Genomic DNA, 15,477 nt, shown 5'->3' with positions numbered 1-15,477 from the left:
TTCTCTCTGGAACTGGGTACCTGCTTGCACCAATTAATGCACAGCAGCCCCTCTGCAACGAACGCTCTGACACACAGCCCGGCCCTGCATCTCCTTCCCCAGGATGCCGAGTGTGAAAGCACTTCCCAGTTTGTAATCCCACCACTTCTTCCCCACGTTTTCCCACCGGGGAGAGATGAAGAAAGCCCAGCACAACGCCTGCCTTGTTCCCACCTCGCAGGAAGCTCACAAGCCTCTTTGAGCACCTTCCCCGATTTGCCAAATTCGGTTTTCCCACCAGGATTACGCCGTTACACAAGGCTCCCTTTGCCCACAAGCCCCAGCTACAGCCCTGGGGTGAAAATCAAAGTTATAAGCAGGAATAAGCAGGGGGATGGAGGGGCAGGGGTCATACCTACCAGCACCAGCCTGCAGTGGTGGGGCTGGAAGGGCTGGAGGTGCCGCACCGGCAGCTGGAAGGTCCCCAGTGCCTCCTTGGTGGCTTTGTCTGCCACGGTGAGAGTCAGGGCTGGAAGGGAGAGGGTCAGCCATCAGAATGAACAGGGCTGGATGTGGGGTTTGGGGAAGGGGAGAGCAGGCAGAGCGATGTGGAGAGGTCTGGGGGGAGATTTGGGTGAAGAAGGGACAGAGGCGAGGGGAACATTGGTTCATTTTCGGCAGCCCCTTCCCTTTGCAGGTCACGGTGGGGTGGGCGGAGACAGGATTTATACCCTCCCGGGTTTATATGCACACGCATGTGTCCCAAGAAGCAATAGAGAGTGTGTCCCAGGCATCCCCAAGAAGGTGAAGCCCATGAGCAACCAGCACCAGTGCAGCTCAGATTCCCCTTTAAGAAGCTGGGATTTCCCACTGATCCACCCAATCCCCCCTCCTTGGCTCCAGCCCACCCCGCTCAGCTGCCGGGTGCCATCCTGCACCCTGAGTGCTCCCTGCCCATGGGTGGGTTTTGTGGACACTTGCCACCATGACATCAGCCATCTTGGGGTACGGGGCTCCCATCTGTCCCCCGCATGGCGGCATCACCCCCACAGGCACTGGCACCCCCAGCTCTTCTCTTAACTTAAAGCAAAGCTGCAATTTAGTTGACAGGCACAAGCAGGAGCCTTTTATTGAAAAAAAGGAGCTGATGGAAGGGAAAACCGCCCTCTCTTTATGCTGCCATCAAGACTTGGGCTTCCCTTCCCCCAGCTTAATGATTGTGCCGAGGCACTTGCCTTAACTCCTGCTTGGCCAACCTGGTGATGCCACAGGTCATGCACGGCCCCAGAACAGAGACGATAGACCAGGCCAGCGCAGGGACCACACTTTCCCCAGCTCGTGCTTTTCAGCAAAGTGCTCTATTCACGTGGAGATTTGCTTTTTCTCCCAGCCCCTCGTGGAAAGAGCACCAGGGAAAATGTTCTGGGGTTGAGCGAGAGATAAGTGGCTTTTCTGCTAGTCGTCACCCACGACAGATCACGCTCCATGGCCCGGCCGATGGAAAAACCTATTGCTGGGCAAGAAAAGGATGGAAACTCCATTTCTAGGCAAAAGAAGGTGCCGGCTGCACCTGGAAGTGACAGTTCCAGTCTGAACATCTGGGGAATGCTGGGAGGCGGATGAGCGGGGCTGGATGTTGGGTCTCTCCCGGTATCATGCGGGGCAGGTCCAAAGTACGTGAAAAGCTCCTCGATTCCATTAAGGTCAGGGCCTAATGGGATTAGGCACGATGTGAAGATTGGCTCTCAGAGTTTGTTTTGCAAGGGCCTGATTATAATAAAATCCTGGCCCCTAATGCCACAAGTTTGATCACAATTACAGACATCACAGCCCTGCTCAGGGAGTAATGGCACCGTGAGGTGGGGCCAACAGATACAGGGTGCCAGCGGGGAAATATTTGGGGTGCTCTTCCCTGAACCCGATTCCCCCAGGATGCTTCGGAGGATGCCTAGAGCTCAGTGTTGTGACCTACAGCCCCATGTCCCTCCTGGTCCTACCGTGAGGCATGAGCCACTGCAGCCACACAGAGCTCGGGGCCCAGGTTGTCCCCACGGTGGCCACCCTCTGCCTGGGTGCTGCTTGGAGTCCTTTGGAGCACAGGCTCCTTAATCTCTCCAAATTAACCCTTTGAGGAGACAAGACGCATGTCCCAGTCCCCAGCATCTCTGTCCTTGTGGTCCTCTGATGCTCTCACCTGCCCAGTCCGCATCTTCGGCATCCATTTCCACTGTCACCTCCTCCTCCCAGGTGGGTGTGTGGGTGGGCATCGCAGATGCGTGGGTGGCCTGTGCCTCTGGATTCTGCTCCTCCGCTCTGATGGTCTTACTGGGAGGAAAAAGGAGGAAAAACTGGCCAGTTACTGGGTGAGGAAGGGCAATATGTCAGCAGGAAGTTTGGCCTGGGAGAAGGATGAGCACTGACCCCGCTCAGTGCAGCTACCAGCAGCCAGCCCACCCTCCCACCACCCTTAGCAAAGCTCTGCCTCTGCTCTGGGGGGGCTGTGCTGGGGGTCCAGGCCCTGTTTTACTCCCAGCTGCTGAGCCCCCAGTGATGGGGTTTGCAGCCCCTTTTATCCTAAAGGTTATTTCAGACCCCGGAGGCTAATTATCTGGCTGTATTGATGAAGGGACAGGGAGAAGGCTGCTGGGAAAGGAGAGAGAAGATTGAATGTTAACGACCGCTGTCATTAAACTCACCGCCGTCATTAAACTCGGCACATAACGAGGCTGAGCAATAATTACGATGGTGTTAGCGGCTATGGGCCTTGGGTAATTCTGCATCTGTGCTGGTGCAGAGCCATCACCATCAGGGCTGGTTTGGGATTGTTCCTCCCATTTTTATCAATTGTTCATTGATTACTCACGAGCTTGGCTAATGATAATAATGCCCCCTCAGTGAGCCAGATCTTTTAGGGGGTCTCTACTGCCCAGCAAGACCCTTGGTATTATCCTAGGAGTCCCAAGACCATGGCAGAGTCCCACCACCTGGTGACCTCAAGTTCTCTCCACGCCTGATGGTGAAGGAGGACGATGACGTGGCATCAGGCCACCATGACGCAGATGCCCCAGCCCTGTCAACTGGTTGCTCTGGATATTAAGGTGATGAAGTGTCCGGCACTGGCTCCTCCAGCAAAGCTCTTGCTGGAGCAGAACCAATGTGGCTCTTAGGGAGAGGTTACCAGAGTCCTGCAGTGACAGAGAGCAGATGGTGACACTTTGCCACCCCATCTCTGGGGAAAAGGAGATGATACAGATACTTCCAGCTGCAGAGTGAGCTCCAGGTACTGGTGGGACCATGCAGATTCATCCCAGAAGTACAAGCTGGATGAGAGAACACTCCATGCTCACAAGACCTCCATCCCCTCTCATTGTTGGTGAGACCGGTCTGAAGGATCCTCAGCCATTCTGTGTCCACATCCCATGCTCCTCTCCCATCTCCAGCGTGTCCCCTTCCCCGCCGGAGAATCCCACCTGCATCCCGCAGGAGCAGAGCTGAGCAGGCCGGCTCTGGCAGGTGGGAATTAGCATTGGGCTGGCACTGTTATGGTGGGGCTGTAAGAAAATTGGCTCTCCAGTAATGAGCTCTGTGGGGGATTGCTCTGCCAGCAACGTGCTTGGAGTCCGAATGAAGCCAGACCTGGGCTGGGGGTGGGAGGAGGAGGAGGGTGAGAACCGGCTGCTCTGGCCCCCCCTTTATTATAGACTTGCCTAAGGATGAGAGAGCATTCAAAAAGAGCTGTGAAGTGGGGAGGGGGAGGTAAAAACAACCCACAACACCACAACACATGGGGATGTGCTTCAAAATCAAATGAATGAGCCGGGGGCAGCAGGAACGGCGGAGAGCAGAGACGGTTTGATGTCTCCTCCTCACCCCAGCCAGCTCCAGAGCCACTGGTGGGGCAGGAGACGGGGTCTCCAGCGAGCAGGCAATGCAGTCAGCCGCTCATGGGATTGGATGTCTTGGGGCAGGAGACGGCTGGGATAGAGCAGGAGATGCTCCACTGATGCTCTGCATCCCTCCCGCCCGCGCTGGGGCAGGCGCTTTGCTCTGCGTGCGAGGATGCGCCAGGCACCCACCGCTGCGATAAAAGAGAAAGATGAAAGATAAAGACGGCCACCCCCGGGGAGTTATTATACGTCAACGTCTCGACTACAGAGCTTGGGGACAGCATCACACAGCCACCCCTCTACGCGTGACACCTGGGTGCCCTGCAAAGGGCTTGGCAGGGCTGTCCCCAGCCCTCGTAAAGGTTTATTTAACCGGCTTCCTAAGTTATTATCTCTCCAGGGTGAGTTATTTCTCAGGGCCGACAGCCCTGCAGAGGCAAGGCGGCAGCAAAGGCGCATCGTTCTCAGGGAAGGAAAATCCCGCTCAGCACAGCCACGGCACGCGGGGCTGCCATCCGCTGCGTTACTTGTGCAGGATCCGGCCCTGGGGAAGGCGATGCTGCCCCCCTCCCTGTGCTCGGTGCTGAGCTTGGGGTCTCAGGTGCAGTCTGGGTGAATAAATACGGAGAAATGAATCACAGAGGTGGAAGAGCAAGTTTTGACAAGATTCTGAATGAGAAAGAAAGGATTATCATTTCCCCTCTCCTTTGAGAAACCCGATTTTTACACAGCTCCTGACCTTCTAACGCTGTGATGATCCATCTTCACCCCACCATGATCTAAGCTGGGTGCTGGGATGAGGAGGGGACCCCCAAAGAGGTCCAGGTGAGCCCCTGCTTTATTTTGGGGCACATTGCAGAGCCAAAAGGCTTTGCAGGCAGGAACACCCTACCCCCTTCCTAGGTGAAGCATCCCATCCGCTGCATGACCAGGACCGCTGCCTGTGCCCGCAGACGGGGGAACATCGCAGCCCCCATCCCCCAGGCTGGGAGCAGACGGCACATTCAGCAGCGACCTTCAGTTTCTTCTCTTGGCGTTGAAGAGCAGAAAGGAAGAAGCGAGGAGGCGCTTTCACCCGCCCGCGGTACTCAACAGAGAGGAGAAGGCAGCCGGAGCCGGGCCCTTTGTGCCGTTAATTGCAAACACACCTGGCTCCAGCACGCCAAGGTCATCCCTGCATCACGCCAAGCTGGCAGCAATTTATCCCTGCGCACGAGGGAGTGAAAGGAAGATGCAGAGCAAACCACGGGTGCCCCTGAAAGCAGGGAGGGGGGATTTGCTGAGCATTCAGAGGATGAGGAGAAGAGCCAAGCTGCTGCCAGCTCCCCGGAGCATCCCCGGAGGAGGACCCCCATTCTGTCCGGGGCAGGGATGAACCCAAAGCCATCAGGATGCCTGTGCAGGCTCTCCTGCTGCTCAAGGTCTTCCAGATTAACTCTGCAAAGCCTTTCCCTCCCTGATCCTCTGCACCCAAGGCTGGAAGCGATGCACACAGCTATGGAGTGCTATGGGATGCTGAGTCCGGGCACGAGCGATTGGGCACAGCCACGAAGGGCTGGTGCAGGTGCTGTTGCTCCCCTCATCCCATCCCACTCCTGATTTTGGGGGGTGGTGCTCTGAGTGCCGGCACTTTGAGCTCAGGCTGGCTCCACTGGTGGTTCCCAGACACTTTGGGGGGAATTGGCTGCCACCAGGTCCTCACTGGTGCATCCACCGATTGCTTCTCCTTCCTGTCCGTAAAACCCCACCTTTTAACTGCAACGTGCCGCTCGCCTTGGAAAGCAAGTGCCCTGAAAAACAATAACTGATTCTTTTCTGCCTTGGCTCCCTCACTATGGTTACTAAAAGGCCCCTCATGTGTCCTGCATCCCTAATACCACCCTTCCCTCCCCTCCATCACTCCCCCGTTACCATGGCAACGCGGTGATGGAGCAGCACCAGAATGTAAAGAGAGATGCAACAATCACATGCCACCCTCGTGCTATCATTTAGGATATTGATGTTTAAATCTCCTGAGATTATCTGGATATAATTGGTTTATGGAAATAGAGACAACTCTTGTGGTGGAGTTACTCAGGCTGCCGGGGCGGAGAGTGGGTCCTTGGCATGAGGGGGTGGGAAAGAGGGAAAAGGGTGATGGAGGGGCAGCAGTGGGGGCTGCCAGCCCACGTGCCAGCCAGCTCCGACCCAGCTGCAAGTGTCAGCCATTCCTGCCTGCCAAAAATCGATGGAGAGCCGCATACCTCCTGCCCAGGGAGCCTTTGGGATGTCCAACACCGCTGGTGCCAGGCACCACGGAGAAAAGGCATGCTGTGCCACATGGACAGACCTTGGGACCCCTTTCACCATGGAGCTCAGGGTTTCTACATGGGAAAAATGCCCAGCAAGCAACAGTTTGCTCTACATGCTTGCAGAGACGCTGTTCCCAGGCTTTCAAGGTCCCGGCTGCTGACTGTTCCCAGCGGACAAGCCCTGGCCCTGCTTCCCTGTCCCTTGGCACTGCTGCACCCACACCGGTACCAGCCTGCGCAGGACTGTCCTGGGGAGATGCCCCAGAGGAACCGAGCTCAGGCGATGCTCCAAAGCCACCGCCAGCTGCTTTATCCCGACTTTTCCAGGGAAGTGATGCCAAAGCCGCTCTGCCTCCTGGAAGGATTCTCTGGGATCACAGGCTCACCCCCTAGCAGTGCCGAGCGGAGCTGCCTCCCTCTTAACACAGACCAAAGCCTGACCGGCTAATTGAGTCCCCTGGCACATGCATAATGCACGGGAAGCCAAGTTCTCCTTACCCAAGCATCCTGTTTTATTTATTAAAATGCTCTTTTATTTATCATGATATCGTCTCAAAACCCAGGCAGCATTACCCTCTGGATTCTTTGATGGCATTTTATACTTTCAATATTAGGAATGCTTTCTTCTCAACAGCCCAGAGAGCCAAAGCACCCCATCTCCTGCCTCTCCCTGTCTCAGCGAGGAGTCCCAGCTCCTGTCCCTCACAGAGCATCCCATGGAGGTGATGCTTGTGCATGTCGCCACTGAAGAGGTTTCTCCCCTCCCCAGGGCTTGCAAAGAGTTCATAAGAGGGTGATAGCTCCTGAACCTGTCCGCTGTGTCCCCATGATCTCACTTGTCCCCTTTTGTGAGTGCTGGGTACTCACACGATGACGTAAGGCCATGGGACCTGGCCCTCCCGTGTGGCCGGCAGGTTACTGGCACTGTGGAGAGTGATGGTGATGGCTTCCTTCCCCACACGGGCCACGTGTCCCCCATCAGCCATCGGTACATGCCTGGGCTTCTCTGTCCCAGCAGGGGACTTGGATACCTGCTGGGAGACAGTGAGAGAGACATCAAGGTGGGGAGCGGCTGGATGCTCCTGCAAAGCTGCAGGCATGTCCCCGTCACCCAACCTTGTTCCCGCAGCCCCAGCTCAATCCTGAGAGCCCAGATAGGCAAGATGACATCCCCAGCACATCCCCATGACCCAACTTGTCCTCACAACCCCTGCTTAATGCTGAAAGCCTGGATGGAGGAAAATAAGATGGGGAGATGGTGTCCCCAGCACACCTCTGTCACCCAAGCTGGTCCTCAAGACTTTTGCTCAATGCTGAGAGCTTGAATGGAGGAGAACAAGCTGGGAAGATGATGCCCCTGGCACATCCCCATCACAGCTGCCTCTTTGACAGTGCCGCAGTGCCCAGCTGTGGGCTCCACACCATGGATGTCACCATGCCATGGCAAGGCCACAACAGGTGCCAGGCTTTCTGGGAGAACACCCAGCAGCATGAGAGCATCCTGCGTGGGGTGAAAGCGGCCCAGCATCCCTGCTCAGCATGGTCCCATGGGGGCCAGCTACACCATGGTCCAACCAAAGACCCCAAGCCAGGTCACCTAAGAAGAAGGGATTAACTATCCAGAGCACCTCAATTTCCCCTGAGGCCCTCTGACCTGCCAACACACCCAGCTCTGGCCCCTGCCATCCCCCTGCCCCCCCTTCACACCAGCCCAGGCTCTACAATTTATAGAGACTCCGCAGGAATTGGGATCTCAGCCAAATCTGGGGGGATGGGAAGTGGGGAGCGCAGAGGCTCCCCCTCCCCAGCTCATTAATTCCCACCAGCTGATGTGATAAGGAGCAGCAGAGCCGCAAGCTGCCGCTCCGCACTCGCGGGGGGACAGTCCCCGCACCCATCACACCCCATCCAAGTGAGAGACGGCGCCGTCCCCCCCGCCGGCTGCATCCTCGCCGTGCCACCTTGGGCAGCGCGCAGCATTGATGCATTAATGTCGCCTCGTGCTGTGGCTACAAGGAGTTAAAACCCACCCTGTGCCGCTTCAGACCCTGAAAAGCAAACCCTGCCTGCATCAAACCCTGTCCGCATCCTTCGGACCTCCTGGGGTTGAAGCGAGAGCTCCAGCCCAGCAACCACCCCGCGGGCTTCTCAAAGCCGCTGCCTGCAAATCCCCTTCGACGCGTGGCTTTGCTTCCAAACTCTGTAATGAGGGGCTGGTTCATCCTGAACCCTCGCCCTTGTCACTGCAGAGGCCGCCCGGCTGCAGCGGTGATGGGCTTAGCAGCGGCAAGGTGACTGATCGTCTTTGGGGGACAACAACCCCAAATCTAAGTATCACTTGTGGGGTGGAAACCCGGGTGCTCTAACCACCAAGCGTGTGGAAAAACATTTAAACCAGCATTTTCCCCTCCCTTAATTTTGTTCTATTCCCTGACCTGCAGAGCGAATGGGGGGGATGGATCCCAATCCCACCCCAGCTCCAGCTCCGTGGCAATTATCCCCCCACCCAGCGATGCTGATGGGGAGGGGAAATTACGGGGTTTCTTCACCTGATCTGAGATGGTACCTGTCAAGTCACCCCGCACGGGCACTGGCTCTCCGTGCTAGTGGCCAGATCTGCTCTCTCAGCACCCCAGCTCTCCCTGCACCCCCAAAAGCCCGGCACGGCAAGCGCTGACAGCTTCCCAAGGCTTTTCCAGAGAGGAAGAGAAAAGAAGGGGGTATGTAAGAGCAGAAACACTACTCTAAAAATAAAAAAAAATACACAACATGATTTAGCCCAGTCCCAGCATCGACAAAGAGGGCAAACTGCGGGATGGAGCTGGGGGAAGGAGGAGGAAAGCACAGACGCGGGTTTAAGACCCCTGGGCTGTGTCCGCATGCAGTTGCATCACCAAGGGAGGGCCAGGACAGCGGGGGGCTTCGAAGAGGCAAGGTGCTGGATTTGTGGGAAGCAGGCACGGGTGTGCAGGCGGGGCAGGGATGCTCTCTCTGGAGACGCCTCTCTCCTTTCAAGAAAGCATCTGTTCAGGCTCCAGCTGTGGGGTTTTACTGAGCATTTGCGGCCCAAACACTCACTAAAAACCCGACCCAGAGGCATTCCAGCTGGCAGAGGTGGAAATCAACCTTGCTTTGAATTGTGCCCAGGCCTCTGAGGTTGCTGATGGAGCCCAGCTCCGGGGGACCCCAGGCCCTGAGCTGTGATGCCGGATCAGTGTCCCACACCACACCCTTATTTACAGCTCCAGGTCACTATTTTGAGCCATTTTCCTATGTTTTCCCTATTTTCTTTCTCATTCTAGATAACAGAAGCAGGTTTCTTAGCACACATCTTCACACCCACCACTTATATTTATACCTCCCTAAAAATTCCAAGTAGGTTTTACTGCCAGCAGTGGTTCCAGCACAATAATTAGCGAGGGGTTTTAATAGAAAATTTACAAGCGGTTAAGCTAAGTAAACCTCAGCAGGAGAACAAAACATCTTAAAAATAGCAGGCATGAACAATGCCAGGCTTTGCAGGCAACCCATACCCGAAACCTTCAGCAAGGCTGTGATTAACTACTGAAAAAAAAACCCAGTCACTATTCAAAGCCAGGAGGAAATCCAGTATTTCTTCCTTCCAAGGAAGGTGCCTGCGGTTCCAGGTAGAGCCCACGCTTGTTTTTCAGCTCTTTTACTCAGTGGGAAGCAAAACTTCTAGGTCCCTGCCAAACCAAGTGCTCTCACCCAGGAGTTCGCAACCTGTAGCTTGCAGAGCTGGAGAAATAACAGTCCCTGTGTTCCCAAGGGTCTCAGCTGGGGATACCACATGTTTAAAACATTTTCAGGTCCCTTGGAGCATCACCGACTCCCACAGAGCATCTCAAGCATCTCATGCCATCCAGCCCTGATCCCACCCAGCACCTTAACCCCAAGCTGCCCTTAAAGCATCCTTAACGACGGTGATTAATTATTCACACCGCGATGTTGTGGGGAGGTTGATTAATGGTGGCTGAGCCGCCATCGTTGTAATTTGTTTTTCTATCAACTTTTTATCATCTCGAAAGAAGTACCGGGGCCTGGGCAGCTCCCCTACAGCAGCGCTCAGCCAAGATTAAATCGCTGCTGGCTGCAGGCTGGCGAGACATAAATGGCCTCCGGAGCCTGGCGTTGAGTCTGGGGAGGACAGCCCGGGCCGGGATCCAGCAGGGACCCCCAGGCACGGCACTGGGGTGGGACAGGAGCTTCTCCATCCCACCTCAGCCCCTGCCCACGGCCGCATCTTCCCCCTTGCAGAAGCTTGGCGCTTGCAGGATGCTCCGTGTGTTTCGATTTCTCCGGCACACTGCATGGCGGGGATTCACTCCTCTACGGCGCGAGCACCCGCAGCCCCGAGCTCCTCCCTGCCCCTGACAATTTATGAGCTGCTGTTGGGAACGTGTCAGCTTTATCCTCCTCCTGAGACTTCATAAAATAATAGTAGGCTCCGTGAGCGAAGATGGACTGGGGCTGGTGTGAGTTTTCCTACATGATGTCTCCCCAGGCTCCTTTCAAGCCTCCTTACAACGGCTAAACACCGGCAAGCTGCTTCCCCCGCCGGCAGCTGAGAGGATGGGAAATAAAGTGCCGCTCGGCTTTAAACAAGCAGCAGGACCAGGCCACGGGTGACACCTCCGGCACTGCGCCATGGAGAGTCCGAACACGAGGCAGGGCTGGAGCACTGCCTGGACGTCATGAAACTGGGCCAGCCGAGGGTACCGGGTCCCCTGGTGTCCCTTGGGACATCCCAGCAGATCCAGCCACCTCTCAGGGCTGGATGTCAGGGCTCTGGGATGTAAGAGCGCAATGAGAGCCCCCCGGACACCGCAGAGCATCTCCTGATAACGGAGGCGAGCAGCCAGCCTACAGCCCATCGGCTGCATCACAGCAGCGAGCGAGCACACAGCTCTGGGCATGGGGCAACTGGGATGGGGAGGGGATTTCACACATCACCAAGCAGCAAAATGGAGAGAAATACGGGTGTACGGCAAGGACTCGGTGGCCGATGGGTGAGCAGATGCAGCTGCTCTGCCCAGACCAGCCTTCTCCCAGCAGACTGTGTGAGGGACAATTCAGCATCCCAAATTCATGGTTTTCTGAGGGTGGGAGATGCGTTGCACCCTGGCCACCCCATGCCCTGCTCTCCCCATGTCCCCAGGCTCTGCATCAGTCCCAGGGTGCTGGGGTACATCATGACATCCCACATCCGGAGGGGTTTGCACCCCCCTACGAGGATCGCAGCTCCTCGGCTGCCTGCCCCACTCTCCAAAGCAACCGGAGCCTCGGCGCTAATCAGATTGGAGGCTGTGAAATCTCATTTGAGGCTCTATTAATGCATAGCTGGCATGACACAGGCCCCGGCCTGTCTCCAATGAGCAAAACAAGGAAAGCAATCTAGCTGGGAAAAACGCATCTCCCGGAACAAGCTCGGGGGAGCCGGCCAAACGCAATTACAGTTAAAAGGAAGATTAAAACAGTATCAGCGCTTTTCTTCCTCTGACCCCTGCTCCCACCTGGGAGAGAGGAGCACCAATCTGCACCCACAAGCATCCGCAGCACTGTGCTCCTTCAAGCAGGGATGCGGCTGCAGTGGGATGCAGCCCTTTCAAAGCAAAGGGCTTTTGCACAATGCCACGATCTCCCCGCATCAGTGGAAGGTACGTGGGCTCGTACACAGCTTGCTGACACAGCACGGAGAGGTGTTATCCTGCTGGGTCCAGCCGTGGATGCTCTCTCCCTCTTTGCCCAGGCACCACTGAGGTTTTGTTCTCCGATGCCTTGGAGCTGCTTGGCATGGGATGGGAGAGCATGGCCCCCTTATAACGACACCTGCAATTAACATCTGACGGAGGAGCCTGTGCCCTTGAAATCAGCCTCCAGGATGGCAGAGAGGTGGGCACACACGGCAAGAAGCAGCCACCAGCTTCCCAAGCAAAAGGAGCACACGATGAGAAAGATGGGGATAGGCTGTTTAGTAGGGCCTGTTGCGATAGGACGAGAGGTAACGGTTTTAAAATAGAGGGGGGTAGATTTAGATAGGAAATTAGGAAAAAAATTTTTACGATGCGGGTTATAGAACACTGGAACAGGTTGCCCAGAAAGGTGGTGGAGGCCCCATCTCTGGAAACGTTCAAGGCCAGGCTGGATGAGGCTCTGAGCAACCTGATCTAGTCAGGGATGTCCCTGCTCCTTGCAGGGAGGTTGGACTAGATGACCTTTGAAGGTCCCTTCCAACCCTAACCATTCTATGATTCTATGATTTCCATTTCTAGGAGCTAGCGAGCGTATCCTCCCCCCTGCAAAGGCTCCAGACTCTGGCAAGCGCCGCTTGAAACGCAGCCCTCAGATAAACAGCCATATGGTTGGAGAACTTCAGCTCCACTGACGGCCCGAGGCAGCCCGAGCTGGGTTTTGAAGCAAACCCGATTGTATTATGAGGGGTATTTCCCAACACCTTCCCGCAGCGGGTTCAAAACCGTTCTCCAAGAAAAAAAACAAACACCTGAGTGGTGAAAGCCCTTTAGTAGATTCCCAGCAAAACAAAAGCCAGAGGAAGAAAAGCGATGCAGGAAAGCAAACACTCTTTTATCCATCGTTTCATCCTGCCAGCCTCAGCCCTTCCCACCGCTCCGCTCTGCTCCCATTTCCAAGCCAGCAGTGGAGACGGGATGGATTTTTTCCTTGGATGTGAGCTGAGCTTGATATATTCTTCTTATTCTTCTTCTTATTTTTAAGCAAGTTGTTTCCTGGAGGGGACCCTGCGGGAGCTCATTAGAGATCACAGGGCAGTTTCAGGGCGCCAGGAGGGAGAGTGCTCTCCCCCATCCGCATGCGGGGATGCCGACTCCGAGCCGATTTCCCTGGGGATCCCCATTGCCGCCGGCCAGGAATCCCTTTGGGCTAAAAATTGCCAAATTCATTTTCCTTCCATTTATGTAGAAAACTCCCAATTCACCTGTCAAATAATTAAATGGGCCAGCAGCCCAGCGTTGCCTCGTCAGCTCCATTAGGAGAATTTTACACTTTCTATATTTATCGGTGGCACCAGTGCAATTTCCTTCCCCCCATCTCTTTAAAACAGAGCAATTTTCTCTTTTTAACCCCATTTGCTTTTCTCATCACGGCAGTTATTTGACACTTAAAGGGACATGATGACTTAAATTGCAGGAATTAGAGCTAGCAGCCGCTCCCCCTGCCTGCGTTTCCTCCGAGCATCCAAAGAGTTCGTGTTTTACAGAGAAGCAAATCGAGAAGCAGCTTGGAAAACCTCTTGAGGATCCATCTTATCCATCCGAGAAGATTTGTCTCCATTTTAGCTAAGAAAATGTGGATTGCTGCTCTGCGCTGGCCTATTTCCATGCCAGGTCTCCACCCGGGCAGGGAGAAGCATGAGGAGAACGGGACTTTTGGACCAGGCTGGGCAGCCTCATCTCCCCAGCGTTATGATAGGGTCTGTTCGTTTCCTTTCAATGCATCACTAGGATTGTGCATTTTCACACTAAAAAAAAAAATTAGTGTTTTGGTAAATTAGTTAATCAGAGCTATGCAAGCAGCACCCCAAAGCCATTTGCCTCAGGTCCCCTTTTGCTCTGGGCTCCCTGCGGCACAGAGCAGGGATGACGAAGGGATGCCGAGAGCCAGGGCACTGCGGGAGGAAGGCAAAGTCCCCGATGAACCCATCAAGGCGCGCTCCTCCCCAGGCTGACAGCTTTTCAAAGCCCTACAAATTGCTCGCTGAAGCGGCGTTATTCATCTCGCTCGCATCCCGGGGCGAGCCCTGCCAGCGAAGTTTGTTTTTCAGCCTCATTGGGCTTTCAGTGAGTCGAGGCGGCTCCAGCCCCTCACCCTGGTGTCAGGGCGGCAGGCTGGGGAGAAGGGCTGGACCCCTGCCACCCTCCCCGTGACAGCCGCTTTCATCAGGATGAGTGATGGATGAGCCGGCCGGGGGACAGACAGAAGACACACGCCATCCATCACCCGCTAACAGAGACCTCTGCCCCGGCCCTGCCACTCGGGCGGTGGGAAGACAGCAGCTTTTATCCACCATCATCGCTCAGTGAGATGGGGCACGTCGCAAGGGCATCCGCATCCCGGCGCCGGCATCCTTGCCCTGCCCCTGCAACCCTGCTCTCCCCGCCGCACGAACGGACAGAAACACAACGTCTCAGCCCAAATCCACTCCCCAGCCCCTCGGCACAGCTGGATGGTTGAGCCAGGCTGGCAATCGGGTCTGGGTTTGACCTGAAGTGTTCAAGGGAGGCCAGGGTTGGGCTCTACTCCTCACGAAAAAGCAGCTAGTGCAGTTCACAACCTGCCATCCACATCCATCCGGTGGAGAAGGAACTCCTGAGATACCCCCTGCATGCATTAAGGAATCCCCAGTCTGAATCTCCCCAAAAAGGGGCCAAAAATTAGTCCAGATATGGCTCAGACTGCTTCAGGTCCCTGTGCCTGAAAAGCACTCAGTGCTTGAGGAGTCGCTGCTTTATTTTCTGTATCCTGCTTAAAAAATAAAGGTGGTCTTTATTCCTGGGGATATTTTTTTTGCTCATCCCTGTGATTTGTTCTACACCGAGTCACCTTGCACCCACGCATGCTTTGCTGGGGAGGCTGCTTAGCTCCATGGGGAATCCAAAGGGATAAAGCACAGTGTCAATGGAGCCAGGAGCGCTTTTGTCCCATTTTTCAGACCTGTTGATGCTCCAGAAGAAAGTCACAGCTGGCCTTGCACGCCTGGGTGGGAGCGGGAACACCAGCTGTGTGCAATCCTATTTGTTTGCGGCAGAACGGCTGCGATTCCCTGTACCCTGACAGCAACAGATTGCTGGTTCGGGATGGGCGCCTCGCTGCCAGCTGCTCCGGGGAGACTGGAAACAAACCTTCTTCTGCGGGCTTGCGACCAAGTCTGACTGCCAAGGAGATCTCCAAAAGCTGGCTCCTTCCTCCCAGCACCATGTAGACCCACTGGAAGTGAAATGGGAATGGTTCCCGGAGGAAGGGATGGAATTCTGCTGACCTGGGGGCTGATTCCCCTTAACTGAGCCCCGTGCTCTGCTGTAAAGTCCCCAAGAGTCCTGGTGAGCCCAGTCCCCTCTATTCCATTCCTGCTGGGGTGGTGGATGAGGTCTCCCCAAGGGTCAATCTCAGCCATCCCAGCAACGGAGAGATGATCCATGGCATGTTATCGACCCGCTCGGTGCCATGCCCAGGTCCTGGGACAATTAGGGAGCCGTCTGGCTCAGTAACACATGCGAGGCATTTGAACAGCCAGCAGAGCCTCATGTTTCGTGCCTAGGAAT

At 55.5% G+C, this 15,477-nt stretch overlaps 1 protein-coding gene across 1 annotated transcript in view; it reads right to left on the bottom strand.

Annotated features, from left to right (window-relative positions):
• CCDC33 (coiled-coil domain containing 33) overlaps positions 1–15,477 on the bottom strand; it is a 42,468-nt gene that overhangs the window by 22,445 nt on the left and 4,546 nt on the right. The window contains exons 4-6 of the mRNA XM_086757562.1: positions 7,025–7,188; positions 2,174–2,304; positions 399–508 (exon numbers count right to left, since the gene is read on the bottom strand). Coding sequence (XP_086613688.1) covers positions 399–508; positions 2,174–2,304; positions 7,025–7,188 — 405 coding nt within the window. The remainder of the gene's footprint in view (positions 1–398; positions 509–2,173; positions 2,305–7,024; positions 7,189–15,477) is intronic.

This window comes from Chlamydotis macqueenii, chromosome 12 (genome assembly GCF_036417535.1).
Source record: "Chlamydotis macqueenii isolate bChlMac1 chromosome 12, bChlMac1.mat, whole genome shotgun sequence".
Classification (NCBI taxonomy): domain Eukaryota; kingdom Metazoa; phylum Chordata; class Aves; order Otidiformes; family Otididae; genus Chlamydotis; species Chlamydotis macqueenii.
The sequence above is the reverse complement of the archived record's forward strand: the minus strand, read 5'-3'. Positions and strand labels throughout refer to the sequence as shown.